The 16348-nt window shown below is 38.6% G+C and overlaps 1 protein-coding gene and 1 long non-coding RNA gene across 2 annotated transcripts; both read left to right on the plus strand.

The window, feature by feature from the left end:
- The first annotated feature begins 1617 nt into the window (after positions 1–1617).
- On the plus strand, positions 1618–4870 carry LOC148900498 (uncharacterized). The gene is made up of 3 exons (XR_016114452.1): positions 1618–1719; positions 4409–4515; positions 4752–4870. It is a non-coding gene; the product is annotated as an uncharacterized LOC148900498 (long non-coding RNA).
- A 918-nt stretch (positions 4871–5788) lies between these two features.
- psmd14 (proteasome 26S subunit, non-ATPase 14) lies at positions 5789–12629 on the plus strand. The gene is made up of 11 exons (XM_088992269.1): positions 5789–5893; positions 7233–7289; positions 7403–7474; positions 8032–8151; positions 9034–9104; positions 9563–9713; positions 9796–9903; positions 10219–10293; positions 10769–10894; positions 11149–11211; positions 11928–12629. Exons 2-11 carry the CDS (start codon positions 7242–7244, stop codon positions 12024–12026), a joined length of 933 nt encoding a protein of 310 aa, XP_088848395.1. The 5' UTR covers positions 5789–5893; positions 7233–7241; the 3' UTR covers positions 12027–12629.
- The last annotated feature ends 3719 nt before the right edge of the window (positions 12630–16348 follow it).

Genomic DNA, 16348 nt, shown 5'->3' on the forward strand with positions numbered 1-16348 from the left:
GAGCAACTTTGTTGCTTCAGGAATAGTTTCAATGAGATCCTTCTTGGCCAAAAAGCTGAGAAGCTGTCCAGGAGATTTACATTCATTCCTCACCGTTTGTCAGCTACACAGTTCAGTGTTGGTCTTCCTTTAATTATTATCTCCTGCTTCGATTGAAAGTCCAGTTTAGAAAATTCTTTCAATTTAGATATATAATCCACCGTTCTGAAAATAAGGCCAAGCAACACGAAAAAATGACTGGATGGTTGCACTTAACTTGCTAACTGTTTATTGTAGCTTGCTGTCACTAATTCTATTATTCTCCAGCCGAAGAGTCGCAAGAATCTCTAATCACCAGCGCTCCCTGCCATGAGGCAGGAGAACTGTGTGCCTCACCGATGCACATAGTTTTGATAAAAATAATAATAAGACTAAACACTGTAGTACAGTGTTTATGAATAAGACTAAACACTGTAGTACAGTGTTTATGATGTACAGTGACTGTACATTATATACACCCGCTAAGCTGTAGAAATTTAGTTCATATACTAAAAGCTTTTGAACACTTTAATAGCGATATGCAGAGGGACAGCAATGCGGTCTCACTGCAGAGCAAGCCAGCACAGTTAGCATGGTGATTGCGCAATCCATGGTTAGGCACAACGGGCTGCTGCCTCACCGCTCGTCTCTACTTGGTATTTGAACGGTAAATGTGAAAATTCTGCGATTTTGAAAAAAACAATCCAAAAATGGTGAAGTTAAATGGAAAAGAACGTTAAAGTACAAATCACTAAATAAATATAACTGTTTAATTTATTTTGTCATTTGATATTTCCATGATGACAGGTGAGGCACGGCCTCACCTGCCTCCCCTGACTGCACGTCACTGGTCTTCAGGTATCTGTACTTTACTTGGCTATTTTGTTCTGATGACTTTTACTCTCATTTCTTACATTTAGAACACACATCAGAACTACTGTTTGGTTTGTTTAAATAGCCTGGTTACTGATTAATAATATGAAATTGAAATTGAAATTGAAATTGAAATTGAAGTTAATAGACAGTGCAAGCACAAGTCAAGCACTGTTTTGATTTTGAGTGATTGTTTATGATTTTGTGGATCATGAATGATTTGGAGCAATTGCAAGCAGATTCATGGTTCATTTAAGAATTGATTTCAAGTTGTTTGTTATTAATGTCAAAAGGGACCCTGGTATTCTCTGCTTGACCCTTTACGACCGTCAAGCGCTTGACCAGCGAAAGCGCTTTCGGTGCCCCACCCAGAGAGGGAAATGCCTCTCCCATTACATCGTGCCTAAATCCCTATCAATCCTAAACTCAAATCAACTCTGTTCTTTTTATATCTTTGGGAGTTGTTTGGCAGTGACTCTCTTTTCAAATAAATCTTCAGGTTTGATACATTTTTGGTCTGCCAGACAACTGCCCAGGGAATACAATTTTGTCACAACCTCCAATTGAGAAACATTAACAGTAGCCCTCCTGTACACTTATTTTTGTCCATGTAGAGTATCAACGTAATATCCCCAATTACGTAGGCCGATGTGCCCCATAGGTCTTTGGGGACATTCAAAAAGTAGACTCAAATCATCTGTCTCGGGAAGCTTTTCAAAGCATTGCATTTCTTTCCCTTCTCTGCTGGCTGTCGGGATTATAGCTTCATGCTGGTGTCATGTTACAAGCTTCTCGTTTTCCTCGAAAGCAGCATTCTTTCCAAATCAAGTAGGTAATCATTTGCAGCAGTATTTGTTTCGTATATTCCTTGTTCTTGTAATGGATTACAAATGTTTATTTAGTGACTGGGTTTCGATGCACATCTTTTACACATAAAAGTCATCAACGTCACGCCTCTTTCTCTATTGTGGCAGTTCTAATGCCGAGTGGTCAATTGATCTGCCAAAATCGGTACCTTCAAACAAAAAGCTTATGAAATGACTTCCCTCCTGAGTAATGACATGAATAGGTTTTGACCTGAATAAATGACAAACTGTCAACCAATCGTGTGCAGAGATGAGTTGAATGAGGTAACCGAGTCAGCAGTAATGATTCAGCAAACAGTTTGCTTGTTTCCTGCATTGTCTTGACCCTGATCAATGTATTGCCAACACCTGCCGATTTCACAGTGAATGTTCTGTTTTAATAGATCAATTTCATTTCAGGAAGTGCAACCATGAAGGAAACATTCACGAGTATTAAAGCCAGACTGTGGGGTTGTATGGAAAGTTATATGAGCATTTATTCAATATCCTTGCCATCCCACTTGACATCCATCCGGATGACTCAGGCACACAAAACGGAATATTACCAGAAAGATTTTTTCCATGACTGCCTTCAATTATATTTTATAATATTTCTGAACACTAGTTGACAACGTTGGTATATCGTTGTAGGACAATTACAGTAAATGTTACTAGACGAAAAGAATTAGTAGACATTTTGAGGCTTCTAGTAAAGTCAAGGAAGCTACTATTTTTATTACATATGCCCACTATTTGGGCCAAATTGTCTTATTGCTACACCATAGTTTACAAGTAAGTATTAAATGCATACTTGTGTGCTACTAGTAGTAGAGGTAGTTATTGCGGTACAATCGTTTGACTGGCGTGGCGTATTCTTTCTGCTAGCACACCATTTTGTCTAACTTGTACTACCACTATTACTACTTAGCATGCCAATATATGCTGAAACTATTGTTTGAAGCTATTGTTTGTGCAGTTATTCAATGTTCTTTATATCCATTAACTTAGCGATGTTCTCGTACACTTTGTTCGAATAGCAGGACAATGACTGCTATGAGGCAGGTTGACAACTGCATTCTACAAGTACTTCTAGTGACAAGTATGACTAGTTAACACCTCATTCCTACGAACTGGCCTTATTATGGGGTTTATTATAGCTATATGCAATACGGAAACATCTGCCAGCAGGCTTCAGAGACAACATAAATAATATAGAGATTTCAAGTCTGCTAGCCCATTGTGGAGCTCAAATGTCCATTTAAAGTAATAAATCGTACGTGAGGGAAGTACATCCTGGCGGGGACGGCTGAGTGCTGAGGTAAAGGGAGGTCCCATGGGTGTGGAGAGGGAGCGACTGAGGAATGTGGACGAGTTCTTCTCTTTCATCATCCGCAGCGAGTGAGGAATGTGGGTTCCAGTCAAGAGCTCAAGTTGCCAGCAGACCTGTCGGGTAGGACATGTTAGCATTGAAGTGGCACTGCTAGGGACTTGTAACTGTTTGGCAAGAACAAAAAGCAACACTGAAGCTTGTTGAACGAGCGCATTGGTTGTGCAATCTGGTTTGGGGTTTGTGACTCCTCGGGGATTGTTTCATGCTTTTAACTTGGAAAAACACTCAAGGAATCACATGGCATACAATGAAGCCCTGTTTATCAAGGGGGATTCAGGGAGACCCCACACGAGTGCATGTTGACCCTAAAATACATACTACATGCACAAAGGCCAAAACTGAGATTCAAAACTAGAAACATCTTCAGCAAGGCCGTGTTCCTTGTCCAATATTCATGAAAAAAGATTCAAACTTCCAAAAAAAATAAATGAAAAATAAAAACCAGGACATCCGCAAAATTATGTTTCACATTCTTAAAATTCTTCCTTTGCTCAGAATTCCAAATTTCTTATGCAAGAAATGTTTTCTAAATTAAGCAGATGTTCTGAATTCCAGTTATTCAGATGATTCAGACCACCCTGGGGACGGTTTTCCCCCATTCCACAAATTCCTTGCATTCCCCAAAACAGCCCGATTTCCTAACTGATTCAAACTAATTTGAAGGCAATCAAAATTTCCATTTCATAATTACAACAATGAAGTTAATTTGAATACTTTTCAAGTCAGCTTGAGATTTTTTTCGACAGATTGTTCATTCTTTTAATATGAAGAGGCTATAAACTGAATCCTACTGGGCAAATGGCCATTTCAAACTTATTTGATCAAATTATTAATATTTGAGTTGGGTATCAAGTAGGAGGAAGTCGGGACACGATGTTGGGAACATGGTACGGTATGGGGGAGACATATTCGGGGGAACTCAGAAGCTATTTGGAAATTCTACCTTTAGGAATCAGGTTTACTACTTCTGGAGGCACAAGGAAAAAAATGCTTGAATCACAGCAACAAAATAGAAGCGAAAATTAAAAATCATAAAAGAAATGCAAATTAAAAAGGGAAAAAGTGGGCAGTGGAAATCCAAACGCCATTAATTCAAAGACGACGGCAAGAAATAATACAAAATAAGTGCATGACATTCTGGGGAGCTTTTCAGGGCACCGGGACACTATAGGACTCGTCCAGTGACACCAGGTCCCCACAATTTTCTGGTCTTTCGTGAACAGCGTCCGTGTGTATAAAGAGACATTAGGTCAAACGTACCATTTATTTTCTCCAATGACAGGTCCACCCAATTAGGCAACCCCTCTCACGTTTTCCCAAGAGGATTTGATCATCCTGGACTGGTCCAGTAGTGTCTTCTAGTGCCGTGGCAAACTTCTGGTAAGTCAGGTAAGTCGTATAATTTGTTTTCCCTCGCTGTCATTTTGGAATTTGGAATGTTTTGGATTTCCACATCATCATCATCATCATCATCATCATCATCATCATCATCATCATCATCATCATCATCATCATTGTCACCATCACTATTATTATTATTATTATTATTATTATTATTATTATTATTATTATTATTATTATTATTATTATTATTATTATTGATGTTTTTATTCTAATGTTTGCAGAGGTCCGCCAGTTGCAGTCCATTCTCCATGTTGGTCACCGTAAGGAATTCCCAATTAATTTAACAATATATCAGTGGGGCTTCGCCTCTTTCAACATTAAATATGTATTCTCCTGCCAGCTGTCAGTAACCTTACGTCAGTCCAGCTTGAGCAAGTAAAGGAGAAAAAGTACCGTATAGATAAATGGATGAATTTACCTTGTACTGTACTTGCTGACTCAGTTAAAGGACAACCGACATCACTTTTTTGTTTTTTAACTGACATCAGAAAAACGTTTTATAGCATCTAAAATACCCAAAACACGCAGTATTATATTTTTATTCAAATGCAAAACACCAATAAAAATGACTTAAAGTGTCCAAAATATGCAAAAAAATTGCTGCGAATTGGGCATTTTCAGAAAGTCCCGCCCCCAGTTCGTGACGCCACGCCAAGATGTCTTCCATTGCTGGAGAACAAACAATGGCTTCAGATTTGGAGAATATGCTTTCTTGTTACACATCCAGTTATGAATATGATTCAAATAGTTCTGAAGAGGAAAGCATACATGTTTGCAATCGATTAAAGAATTTATTCCATGCCATTTTGAGGCAACATTGGGCAACAATCGATCACCAGAAAAGAGGCACAAAATGGTGACCTCCTGTGACCACCTCTGTTTCCACAGGCTGATACATTCCTTATATGGAGCTTGGCCGCCCTCATCTGGCGGCTTTTGGGTGCAACATGGTTCTCAGACGTGATGGAAGGACTGCTACAATGCGTCTTTTTTTCGGCTAGAGGGCGGTCCTTTAGTGACGTCTCGTACGGACTCGTCACCAACTCAAAAACAAGACTTCCTGAATAAACGTAAAATATAGCTATATGCGATGGAATCTTATTAAAATACGCTCAGTAGAAGTCATTTGTAGCCATTTTACAAATTATGGACACAACTTGTCCGGAGACGTCGGTTGTCCTTTAAATGTGGATTTAGCGACATCGTGTGTCATTTTTTTGTAGTTGCATTCAGGATTTGTCGACGTCATTATGCGACGGAAGTTGTTCGACGCCAAACCTCATTCTGGCTGATTCACGGTCGCCGGTCTGAAAGATTCACGTCCGTGTGTTAAAACTTCTTCCGAAAACTAGATAACAAAAAGGTAAGCATATATACGACTCACATACAGTCATTTTACGGTGTTATATATTGTACTCGGCGGGGTGGAATCATTTTGAACAATTTATTCCTGCCTTTCTTTGCTAGCATCATGAACAAGCTAACAAGACGCTAGCCTCAATTTATAACTTAAACTGCTTCCTTGAAAAGGAGAGCAATCACATCGAAGACATTGTAATATTTATCATCGGGCTGTATTGGGACCTGAAGGTTCTAAGTATCACCCGTGGTTGTTCAGATCGTGGTGCGGATAGATTAGCCAATTCATAAAATGGAATGATAGCGATCAGCCAATCGCAGAGTGAAAGTTTTCTTTAATACACAATACAATGTTATCGATGGATGGATGGATGCATGCTTTCTTTCTTCATTCTGTGAAAGATTTTAACACAGCAACGATATTACCAAGCCCGGATAAATACTGAGGGTTGTGTCAGGAAGGGCATCCGACGTAAAAGCTTGGCCAAAACAAACATGCAAATCAAACATCGGATGATGGAGGACACTGATTCGCTGTGGCGACCCCTATAAGGGAAAAGCCGAAAGGAAAAGAACAATATTCACACAAGTCATTGGTATTTTTAATAATACAGAAATAACCGACCGAGCGTGAAAAAAAATCATAAAATAGCACTGAGAAGTGAAATTAAAAGAAATGTAAATTCCGTCAAACTACAAAACTACATTGATGGGTTTATGTGGTTTGGAAAAAAAATAATTATGCTATCTCAATATTTGTACAATTAGCCTAGTGTTATTTTATATTGGTTATTATATCACCATACTGTACATGCCACGTTGTAACAATAATAATGATAGGTGACAGAACGGCACAGGTAGAAGCAAACATCATTTAAGCCTGACAATTTTTTTTCTCCAACATGAATTCCTTTAACAGCTTTTGAACAGTAAACAAACACCGCTGATTCCATATTGAGACTCCCAAATTACAAAATGTCCTGTATGACATGAAGAAGAGATTGTTATTGATCGAAAAAAATATTTCCATAATTTTGTAATAATGGCAGGACGTACATCAAACAGTATTTGCTGTTGAAAATCTTGAAAGGGAGATTTGGATGACTAAATTATAAAATGACTAAATAGGGGTTTTCGTCATGTTTTTCTCACATATGTCATCATTGATAATTACTTTTATTTCACTCGTGGTGAGACTTTTTTTGACAATATATATATATATATATATATATATATATATATATATATATATATATATATATATATATATATATATATATATATATATGGGATTCTCTCACGTAAAATTAAAGCATGATAACATTTTGTGCCATTGTCAACAGATCCTGACAATGGACCGTCTGTTGAGGCTCGGTGGTGGAATGCCAGGTCTTGGCCAGGTAACAGTCTAAATTGTAATAAATACGAAATAGTCAAAGCCTTAGAATTGGGAACTAAAGTGGAAAAATATATATTTTTAGAAAACATTTTAGTTACATCTTTTTTTGGTCAGGGCCCCACAACAGATGCACCAGCTGTGGACACAGCAGAGCAAGTCTATATTTCATCATTGGCACTTCTCAAGGTACACACCAACTACAGTAGCACTTTGACTGCTTAGTTGAATTCATTCTGTAATTATCAGAATCAGAAGAATAATTATGCTGATAACTTGGATGGAGCATGTGCGTACGTGTGTGTATGTGTGGATAACCCCCCCCCCAAAAAAAAAAAATATCTTTTGTATGTGGCTATAAATCAGATATGTATATGGTTGAATTTTGTGATTTTTTTTTTTTTTTTTGTTGAACCATTATTTAGTAGATAAATAGTCTTATTATTATTCATGGTTCATTTGTCTTTTATTTTCGAGCCAAAGCCTAACAAACCGAAGACCATTAACGTTAAACAAATGATGTTTTTTATTGTAATACAGATTCATTTTTTTCTTTTGTTTGTAAAAAAATAATTGGGAAATGACTATGAAAAAAATTATTGCTGGATGAAATTGCAATCACAATATTACAAAGCAAGAAAATTTTGTGAGATCATTTTAAAAGTAATTTGGTTTTTCCATCTATCTAAATGTATTTTAACATTGCTGTGTCCCTATTTGTGACCTCAGTTATTTTCTCTTGTTAGATGTTAAAGCATGGGCGCGCTGGTGTCCCAATGGAAGTCATGGGATTGATGCTGGGGGAGTTTGTTGACGACTACACGGTGCGAGTGATTGATGTGTTTGCCATGCCCCAGTCTGGAACGGTATGCATTTATTTATTTTAATTTGCCTTTAGATTCTGCACTCCAATCATGTTCAGTACTTTCGAGAAAAAAAAGCAAATGTTGTAGTAGCAAGCCTCACCTGTTAGCGGCAGCCTGATACCACTTAGCGTCCAACTGTAAGTACAGAAAGAAGTAAGCGCAGTGGTAGTTGGAGTAGTACTAGAAGTAGTCCTCGTCGTAGTAGTCTGGCGCAAACTGAGCGTTTATTTAATATCTTGATTTCCAATTTTACATCAATTTTGTCCTCACTACTAAAACAATCCAGCGCGTTTGTAGGATATTAAATAAACGTGCTAAAATGGCATGTATTTGGTGACATATGTGTCTTAAGAGCTATGTACACATATGCTCCTTGTCCTCACGAGCGAAACAATTTTGGCGTAGTAGTTTTTCCTGGCTCAAATTGCGGCAGATGTGTTGCAATCTTGATGCTTTGTGTGTGCGCATGTCACATAAAGAACGTGGTGTGTCAACACAAAAGGATACATTTAGTTTTGTAATATGAACGCGACTGTAAAAAGAGCACATTTAACAAAAAGAATCAGAAATGAGGTACACTCCTCTGCAGTTTCAACTGAGCCGCATCATGTAGCTGTCGTGGTGAAAACCACTTATCAAATTTGCCTCACTGGTAACATGTTTTGTGAGTGAGGACAAAGTGCCTACTAATAAACAGACTGAAGGCTGGATAGCAAGGGTATCAAAGCAATGTTCACATGGCTCGCGATTAAGTCATTTGAACATACGTTTAAAATAAATGCAAACTATCGAATAAATTATGGCCATTGTGGGACGAATAAAGGTTTTCTGATTTCTGATTTACTATCTGTCCCTTGAATATTGAAACCTCTTGCCTCGCAGGGCGTGAGTGTTGAGGCAGTGGACCCGGTGTTCCAAGCCAAGATGTTGGACATGTTGAAGCAGACGGGCAGGTAAATATTCTGCACTGACAATGCCTGAGGATATTCTCTCCTTCGGTCTTTGCAAGTAGAATTAACAATTTGTTATGCCTCCAATTCATGTCAGTATAAAATGAATTCACATGTGGAAGGGACCAAATGCTGCCTAGAATGGTGAAAATTAACGAGAAGCGAGTAACACCAAAATATTTTGAATTGCATATACAGGCCATCAGATGTTGCCAAGGCATTACTTTTATCGAAACGAAGCTCCTCAACTCACTTCAACGAAGTTGTTTGGGACCCGGATGTCACAAGAGGGTGACAAACCTTTATTGGGTTGATGTAGACAAAAAATAATAACAATAAAAATCTGCAAATATCAAACCATCAATAACACAGGGTTTAAAGTTCCTCTCTTTGTATGTCTCGCTGCTAAATGTTTGTTAAAATTACTGTTGTTTGATAATTAATTCTTGTATGCTTATCAGGCCCGAAATGGTCGTGGGTTGGTATCACAGCCATCCTGGTTTTGGTTGCTGGTTGTCCGGGGTCGACATCAACACGCAGCAGAGTTTTGAGGCGCTGTCGGAGAGAGCGGTCGCTGTGGTGGTTGATCCCATTCAGAGTGTCAAAGGAAAGGTGCGCATGCATTTTAAGAGGTTGATGCAATATCAGTGGTACTTTTTAGAATGACTTAAATTTGATGCTTTTTTCCCTATAGGTTGTCATTGATGCCTTCAGATTGATCAATGCCAATATGATGGTGTTGGGTCATGAGCCAAGACAAACCACATCAAATCTGGGTCATCTGAACAAGCCTTCAATCCAGGTCATTTGTCACTTTAAATTTTAGATAGAATACAAGGGTCGTCCCTAATTCTCGGGATGCGCTACTTCAGATGATGTCGCCCATATGAAAAACGTACTGGACTTCTGGTTTATTTTTTACCTGAGGCTGAAAATATTTTCTTCTCAAAAGTGAATTACCAGGACCTGTACAACTGAGTTAAACCTGTTAGCCAGATCAGTAAACCTGAGTTTTGTTGATTCCCTCAAATAATTCTTTTTACTTAGTCATAATATATTGGTGTTTGTGATTTATGTACGGTATAGATTTTTAACTTCATGTTTTGTCACATTTTAGGCTCTGATTCATGGACTGAACAGACACTACTACTCAATCACCATTAATTACAGGAAAAACGAATTGGAGCAGAAGGTAAAACGAGGCGTTTTTGTTTGCGAATCTCCAATTAGTGAAGCCCAGTTTATTCCAGGGCTACTTTCCAGATTTACCTCCCGTAAAAATCTGCAATCTAGTCAGATGATTCACAGCCAATTAAGTTGCAACACTGTTGTAAACATGAAAACAAGAATACAATGATTTTCAAATTACATTCAACCTTGTTTTTAATTGAATACACTACAAGATATCTAATTTTCACAATGATGGACTTTATTGTTTTTAGCAAATAATTGTTGACATCACGGCTGCAACATGTTTGAAGATAACTTTCTGAACACTCAAGGACACTTTACAATTAAAAGAACAATCGGGTCCTTAGAGCGGTTACAGCAACCGTAAAAAGCTAAGGAGAACGTAAATATAATTGCGGGCGAGCAGCGGCAGCCAAAACGCGCCAGCCTACACTCGACCTGTGTAGTGCATTGAAACATGACCGACTGTTCTGCAGATGCTGCTCAACTTGCATAAGAAGAGTTGGATGGAAGGTCTCACCCTGCAGGATTACAGCGAGCATTGCAAACTCAATGAGACCATTGTCAAGGAAATGCTGGAGCTTGCCAAGAACTACAACAAGGTAGCAATTCTTCAGTTTTGCTCGAACCGTGAAAGTAAATCAATCGTCCATATCCAATACGCTCTGATTTTATGGTCGAAATGGATATTAACATGGATCCAACATTCCTTAAAACAAATGAACTAATTTTCTATTCTCAGTGCAAAGTACCAATGTTACCATTTACCACACAAACACAGACACACTTCTGAAACGCATAAGTTTTTTGCTAAACAAGTCTTTTTGTGTGTGACTGTTGCGTTTTTTTGTCTCAGGCTGTCGAAGAAGAGGACAAAATGACACCAGAACAGCTGGCCATCAAGAATGTTGGAAAACAGGTAACATTTGCAGTTCTTCATAAACCCCTTTGTATGACTTTCAAGATCATTATTGTGTCTGTTAGATTTAAAGTGGACTTTTAACCCATTCACTGCCAGACATGCAAAAGGTGTCTACTCCTGTCCCAGAGTTTTTGTCATTTGGCCTCAAATTCCAGGACCCACAGAATTTGAGTTTTAGAACTACATAAACATTAAATGCAGCGTAAGAAACCTTAGACTGTCTTCTTTCATCAGAAAAAAAACGTTAATTCCTAAGTTATATGGGTCTGGAGTAGTATGAGGTGCAAGTGGGGGTGGCTGTACAAAAGGCAAAGGTTGCCCCCTTGTGGAAGAGAAAAAAACATTGCCAGAGGTCTGACCAGCGATTTATCGGCGCTCCACGTCATATTTTCAATTCCCGAATAAATTTTGCGAATTGCATTGAATGAGTTAACAGATGTGTCATTAAATTCAATGGTAAATACCCCGAAATTTGTCAATTGTGACACTTATACAATATGGTTCCTGAAATGTCACCCAAAACCCCAAGGTGAATTTGTGTGCTTATTAGAAGCACAAGTAGAATTGTGCAATTTGAAAGTGTTTTGGCATGAGTGGTATCCCCCAACGAAACTGTGAATGTCTTGTACAGTAATTTCTCAAGACAAAATGTGACACTGAATATTCGGGAGTAAATAGTTAATATTTCCTTCTCTCCTTCGCGTCTCCTGCAGGATCCCAAGAGGCATTTGGAAGAGCACGTCGACGTGTTGATGACATCTAACATTGTTCAATGCCTTGCTGCCATGTTAGATACTGTCGTTTTCCAGTGATGACTTCCTGTTTATATCTGTTAATATTACAACCAGTTTTCTTTTATATAAAATAAATGTTATGTATTAAATGATGACTCCATTCATCCTTGTTTGATGGTCCCTTACCTTAAAAGTGCTTATTTTCACGGGCCAAACAGGTGGTGAATTTCTTGCAAACACGTGACAAATTGTTTGCTCCTGAAAACTTTGATATTTTATTCATCTCAATTCTCCTGCCACTTTTCAGTGCAAATATCCATTTCAAATTGAATAAACTACTCCGGTCAACGAGTAATTCATCTAGCCCAAGAACGCAGAAATGTGTGACATGCTAGTAACTCCCGCCTACACCCTACTAGTAGCACCAAAATGCCCAGTGGTACTTGTGCCTCACTGGTATCATTTATTGTCCAACTTGTACCTGTACTGAAATAGAATATGCTGTTTGTGCATGCTAGTATGATAAGTTAGGCATAATAGAAGGATTGATTACCTGTTTCTAATGAGGCAAAACATCACATCACTTGAGGTGCATTTAGTGCACATGCCAACCAGTACACGGATTCGAAAAGTGTTGCGTTTACAAAACAAATGGGAATAAACTTACCAGAAGAGTAATTATTTCTACTTGAGTGTTGTTTTATATTACTTGTGAAGATAGAGCAAACTAGTCCATGGCCCTTAGAGTAAAGATACAGAATGAACTGACTGGTGATTTTGGCAAGAAGAACCAGCTTCCTTTCATTACTTTTCCACTATTGCGCACCTTCTAGACGTGTGTTTTTGTATTTAATCATTTAACCAATCACATCTTAGTCATTTGTTACCTTGGTCAAAAATCTACCTGGATGCCTGCACTATCAGTTCTGCTGGTTCTTGAGCATTAAATAAGTGTCGATGAAACTGTTGCTTTCACCGATCAGATTTCGAGTTGGCAACTCAAGGCCTGCTGGAAGGCGCTGGAAACGTCAGCGTTTTCGCAAACTATGATTGGCTAGTCACATGATTGGCAAGTCGTTAGCTTGATGCTCATGTTGAAAATAGTTCACTTTAAATTAGGGTTGCAAAATAAGGGGAATTTTTCACAATACCTGAGAATTAATCAAGAATTTGCCAAAGTGAGGTTTGACCCCAAACAGGGCTTAAATATAGCTGAAGATTTCATGCTGTGGTACCTTGACTGACAAGCATTCAAACTACGTATTTACCAAAAGGCTTCACAAAACTTAACCCGATAACAATACATCCACACCCATTTTTTTTTTCAAATAGAACACAAAATAGGATAAAATAGGTACAAGATGACCTTTCTATTTAGTTTCCGACTAAACTATCCCAGAAACTGTCTGAAATTAAAAGGCCTTAACAACCTGCAAACCAAACAGCTGTTTCCTTGTTTGAAAGGGGGTATACCCCAGTTTTGGGGTATATCCCCTGTCAAACAAGGACACTGGACACTGGTACACAGCAGGCAGAGATGGTAGGACGGAAATGTGGGCGGTCTCACAAATAAACTAAAAGGCTATCTGTGTCTTATGTTCTATTATTTTGTTATGATATTATTGTGACTTTGAGATGACACAAGAGCAGCTGCCTTTACAGCAGCTCCTATATTAGTGTTATTCTTTCTTTCTGTGATCACTTTGCTGCTGTAAATTGGAATTCTTCCATTGTGAGATGAACAAATGTTTTTTTTTATTATTATTATTATCATTTGTCATAAGATATCAGTGCACAGGCAGTTGAGGAGTCCCAACAATGTGTTTTTCCCGTGCAGAATATGAGGCAATGCAGCAGAATACCTTGGAATTACGCAAAGCCACTGATGATCAATTGCCTCATGAACCATTGTTAAATAAACACAGATGTTGATTTCAGCTTCAAGTGTGTTCAATGGTTCAGAATGACCTGTTGGGTGGAATCCATGATGTGATGTCACATGTTCTCGTCTTACTGTAGCTTCAGGGATTTGTTTTTTTTAATGATCGGATGGATGTTGTATTGAAGTTGTTCATCACAAAGTTTTTGACACATTCACATCCGATAAAAAACAGAATGCTTCTTTGCGTCACTGACGGCAAGGCGTTTCACTCGCCTGCCTTCCGAGCAGGCGCCGTGCGTTCAGTTTCCGCTCAATGACGGTGTGAGTATCAATGGTTGCCTGTGCATAGGTGTCTTGGGATTGACCAGCGACCAGTCCAGAGTTTAATTTGTCAGTTGCTCTGGCCAATCAATCAGAGGCCAGAAAAACGCTGATGTCATTGAAGGCCAACATTCTGGCCCTCTGAGCCAGATTGCTGAATTGTTTAGTTTCATAGCAGACTTCAACTGGGACTGTCAATAAACAGATTGAAAACATTTTTTTAGTTTGAAATGAAGAGAACAGATTGTCTGCAATTAATTAGTAATACGTATTTTCAGGGTCAACATAGGTCAGTCCTTCTATTCGTGTTGGCCGTGCTGACCGCTCACTACTGAGATCACATGAACAACTGTGTACTGTTGTATGTGAAGGGTGAACGTTATTGTTGAGAAAGTGCAAATGCTTACCCATGCGTGGCTGAACCTCCGATAGCGTGTCCCTACGGAACGCTAAACTACACGTCGGGCATTCCATATTTGTGTTCTCTTACAATCCACAGACCACCCCTCTCTTTGGTTCAACTTTGGATCATTCCTTAAAGCCAATTGAACGTGGGGATCGAGGCAGAGATAACATGGATCATTTGGATATTGTTAGTGAAAGGAAACATGGCTGGCCAGCTTTGTTGCGTCAGACTCACTGTTTCTGCAAATGAACACATCCATATTACACACTGGAAGTTTGAAAATGATTTGGTACTTGCAGCATCATCTGACAAGCACCGATGGCTACATTTTGTTATTAGAAAGCTTTTGAAGCCTTGAAATGTGTCTTTGAATAGGTGTGAGTCAGACATGTCAAGTAGATAAAATGATGTGGCGGGCCAGATTTGGCCACGAGGCCTTCACTTTGACACCTGCGCATTAAGGCTTCGCTGACCGTTTGGTGGGTGCTGTCTAAAACAGTGCTGCATGATGAGTGGCTTGCAAAATATTCAATGTCCTTGAACTTTCTGATTTTTGGCCACATTTCAGGATTCAAACATAGATATAACATTTGATTGTTTGATTTTTTTTTTCTGGGAAGAATCAGCACCAGGCGCAGTACTGTCAAATTCATATGACATTTTAATATATAAATCCATTAAAATAGGCCATGCAACATCATTCAGACTCTTTTCTGTCAATAGATGTAAAACTACCTGTAGAATTATACCTGGAAAATATAACTGAATGTGTGAATTAACCAATGCTGACCTGAATGACTGCTGATGCAAAATCAGTGGTTCTTAATGTTGTTGGAGGCACCAGTTTCCCCACCAGTTTCCTATGCTCATTCATCGAACCCTTCTTTAATAAAAAAATATAATAGATTTCTTTTACTGTGGTGGTATGAGACCACTGCAAACTCATCAAGACTCGGCCCTCCCTCTAAACTTTCAGTCCAAACAAGCGGTGCACTTATCAGAGATAAAGTCAAGAGGCCCATAATCACTCTGGATGAAATGCAGATATCCACAGCTGAGGTGGAGGGGGGACAAATATTACTCCCACACAGTACAACAACGGATCTTTTTAGAAGAATGGCATGAAAAAAAAAAATCCATAAAATGTCCAGTTTGAAGTTTGTCATCGGCCAGTTAGCAGACACACCAAATATGTCAAAGAAGGTTTTCTGGTTGGATGAAAATTCAACTTTTTGGACAAAGTGAACAATGTTTGGCGAGAAAGTATCCCCATGATATGTGGGGATACTTTCTCGCCAAACATTGTTCACTTTGTCCAAAAAGTTTAGCCAAATCCAGAGCCATTTTGGAAGAAAATCCATTGGAGTCTGCAAAAGACCTGAGACTGTTATGGAGATTTACCGTCCAACAATGTGATTTTAACCATCAAGCAAAATTTACGATGGACTGGTTGAAAACAAATCGTACTGAGATGTACAATGGCAACGTAAAACAACAGGCCTGAATTCATTTGAGAGACTGTGGAGTAAAAGAAAACTGCTGTGTGCAAATGTCTCGCCATCCATCTTAGTAAGAGCCACGGCTGTTTTGCGAGGCAAGCATTTCAGTCTCGAGCTGTGCAAAATTGATCGAGGCAAACTCGAAAAGGCTTTTTGCAAGTTTTGTTTCCACAAAATGAATATTAAGTCGCATCAGCAAAACCATTTTGCATGCTGAACTAGTCACTTTAATTTCAAAAAATATTTTAAAAGACCAAATACATTTTGTTTCACGTCACTATTATCTCCCAAT

This window comes from Hippocampus bargibanti, linkage group LG03, assembly GCF_051943395.1.
Source record: "Hippocampus bargibanti isolate YZ-2025 linkage group LG03, ASM5194339v1, whole genome shotgun sequence".
NCBI classification, from domain to species: Eukaryota; Metazoa; Chordata; class Actinopteri; order Syngnathiformes; family Syngnathidae; genus Hippocampus; species Hippocampus bargibanti.

Coding starts and splice junctions, on each gene's coding strand:
- psmd14 (XM_088992269.1), top strand. CDS start 7,242: ATGGACCGTCTGTTGAGGCTCGGTGGTGGAATGCCAGGTCTTGGCCAG. Junction 7,290..7,402: donor GAATGCCAGGTCTTGGCCAG/GTAACAGTCTAA, acceptor TTTTTTGGTCAG/GGCCCCACAACAGATGCACC. Junction 11,212..11,927: donor TCAAGAATGTTGGAAAACAG/GTAACATTTGCA, acceptor CGTCTCCTGCAG/GATCCCAAGAGGCATTTGGA.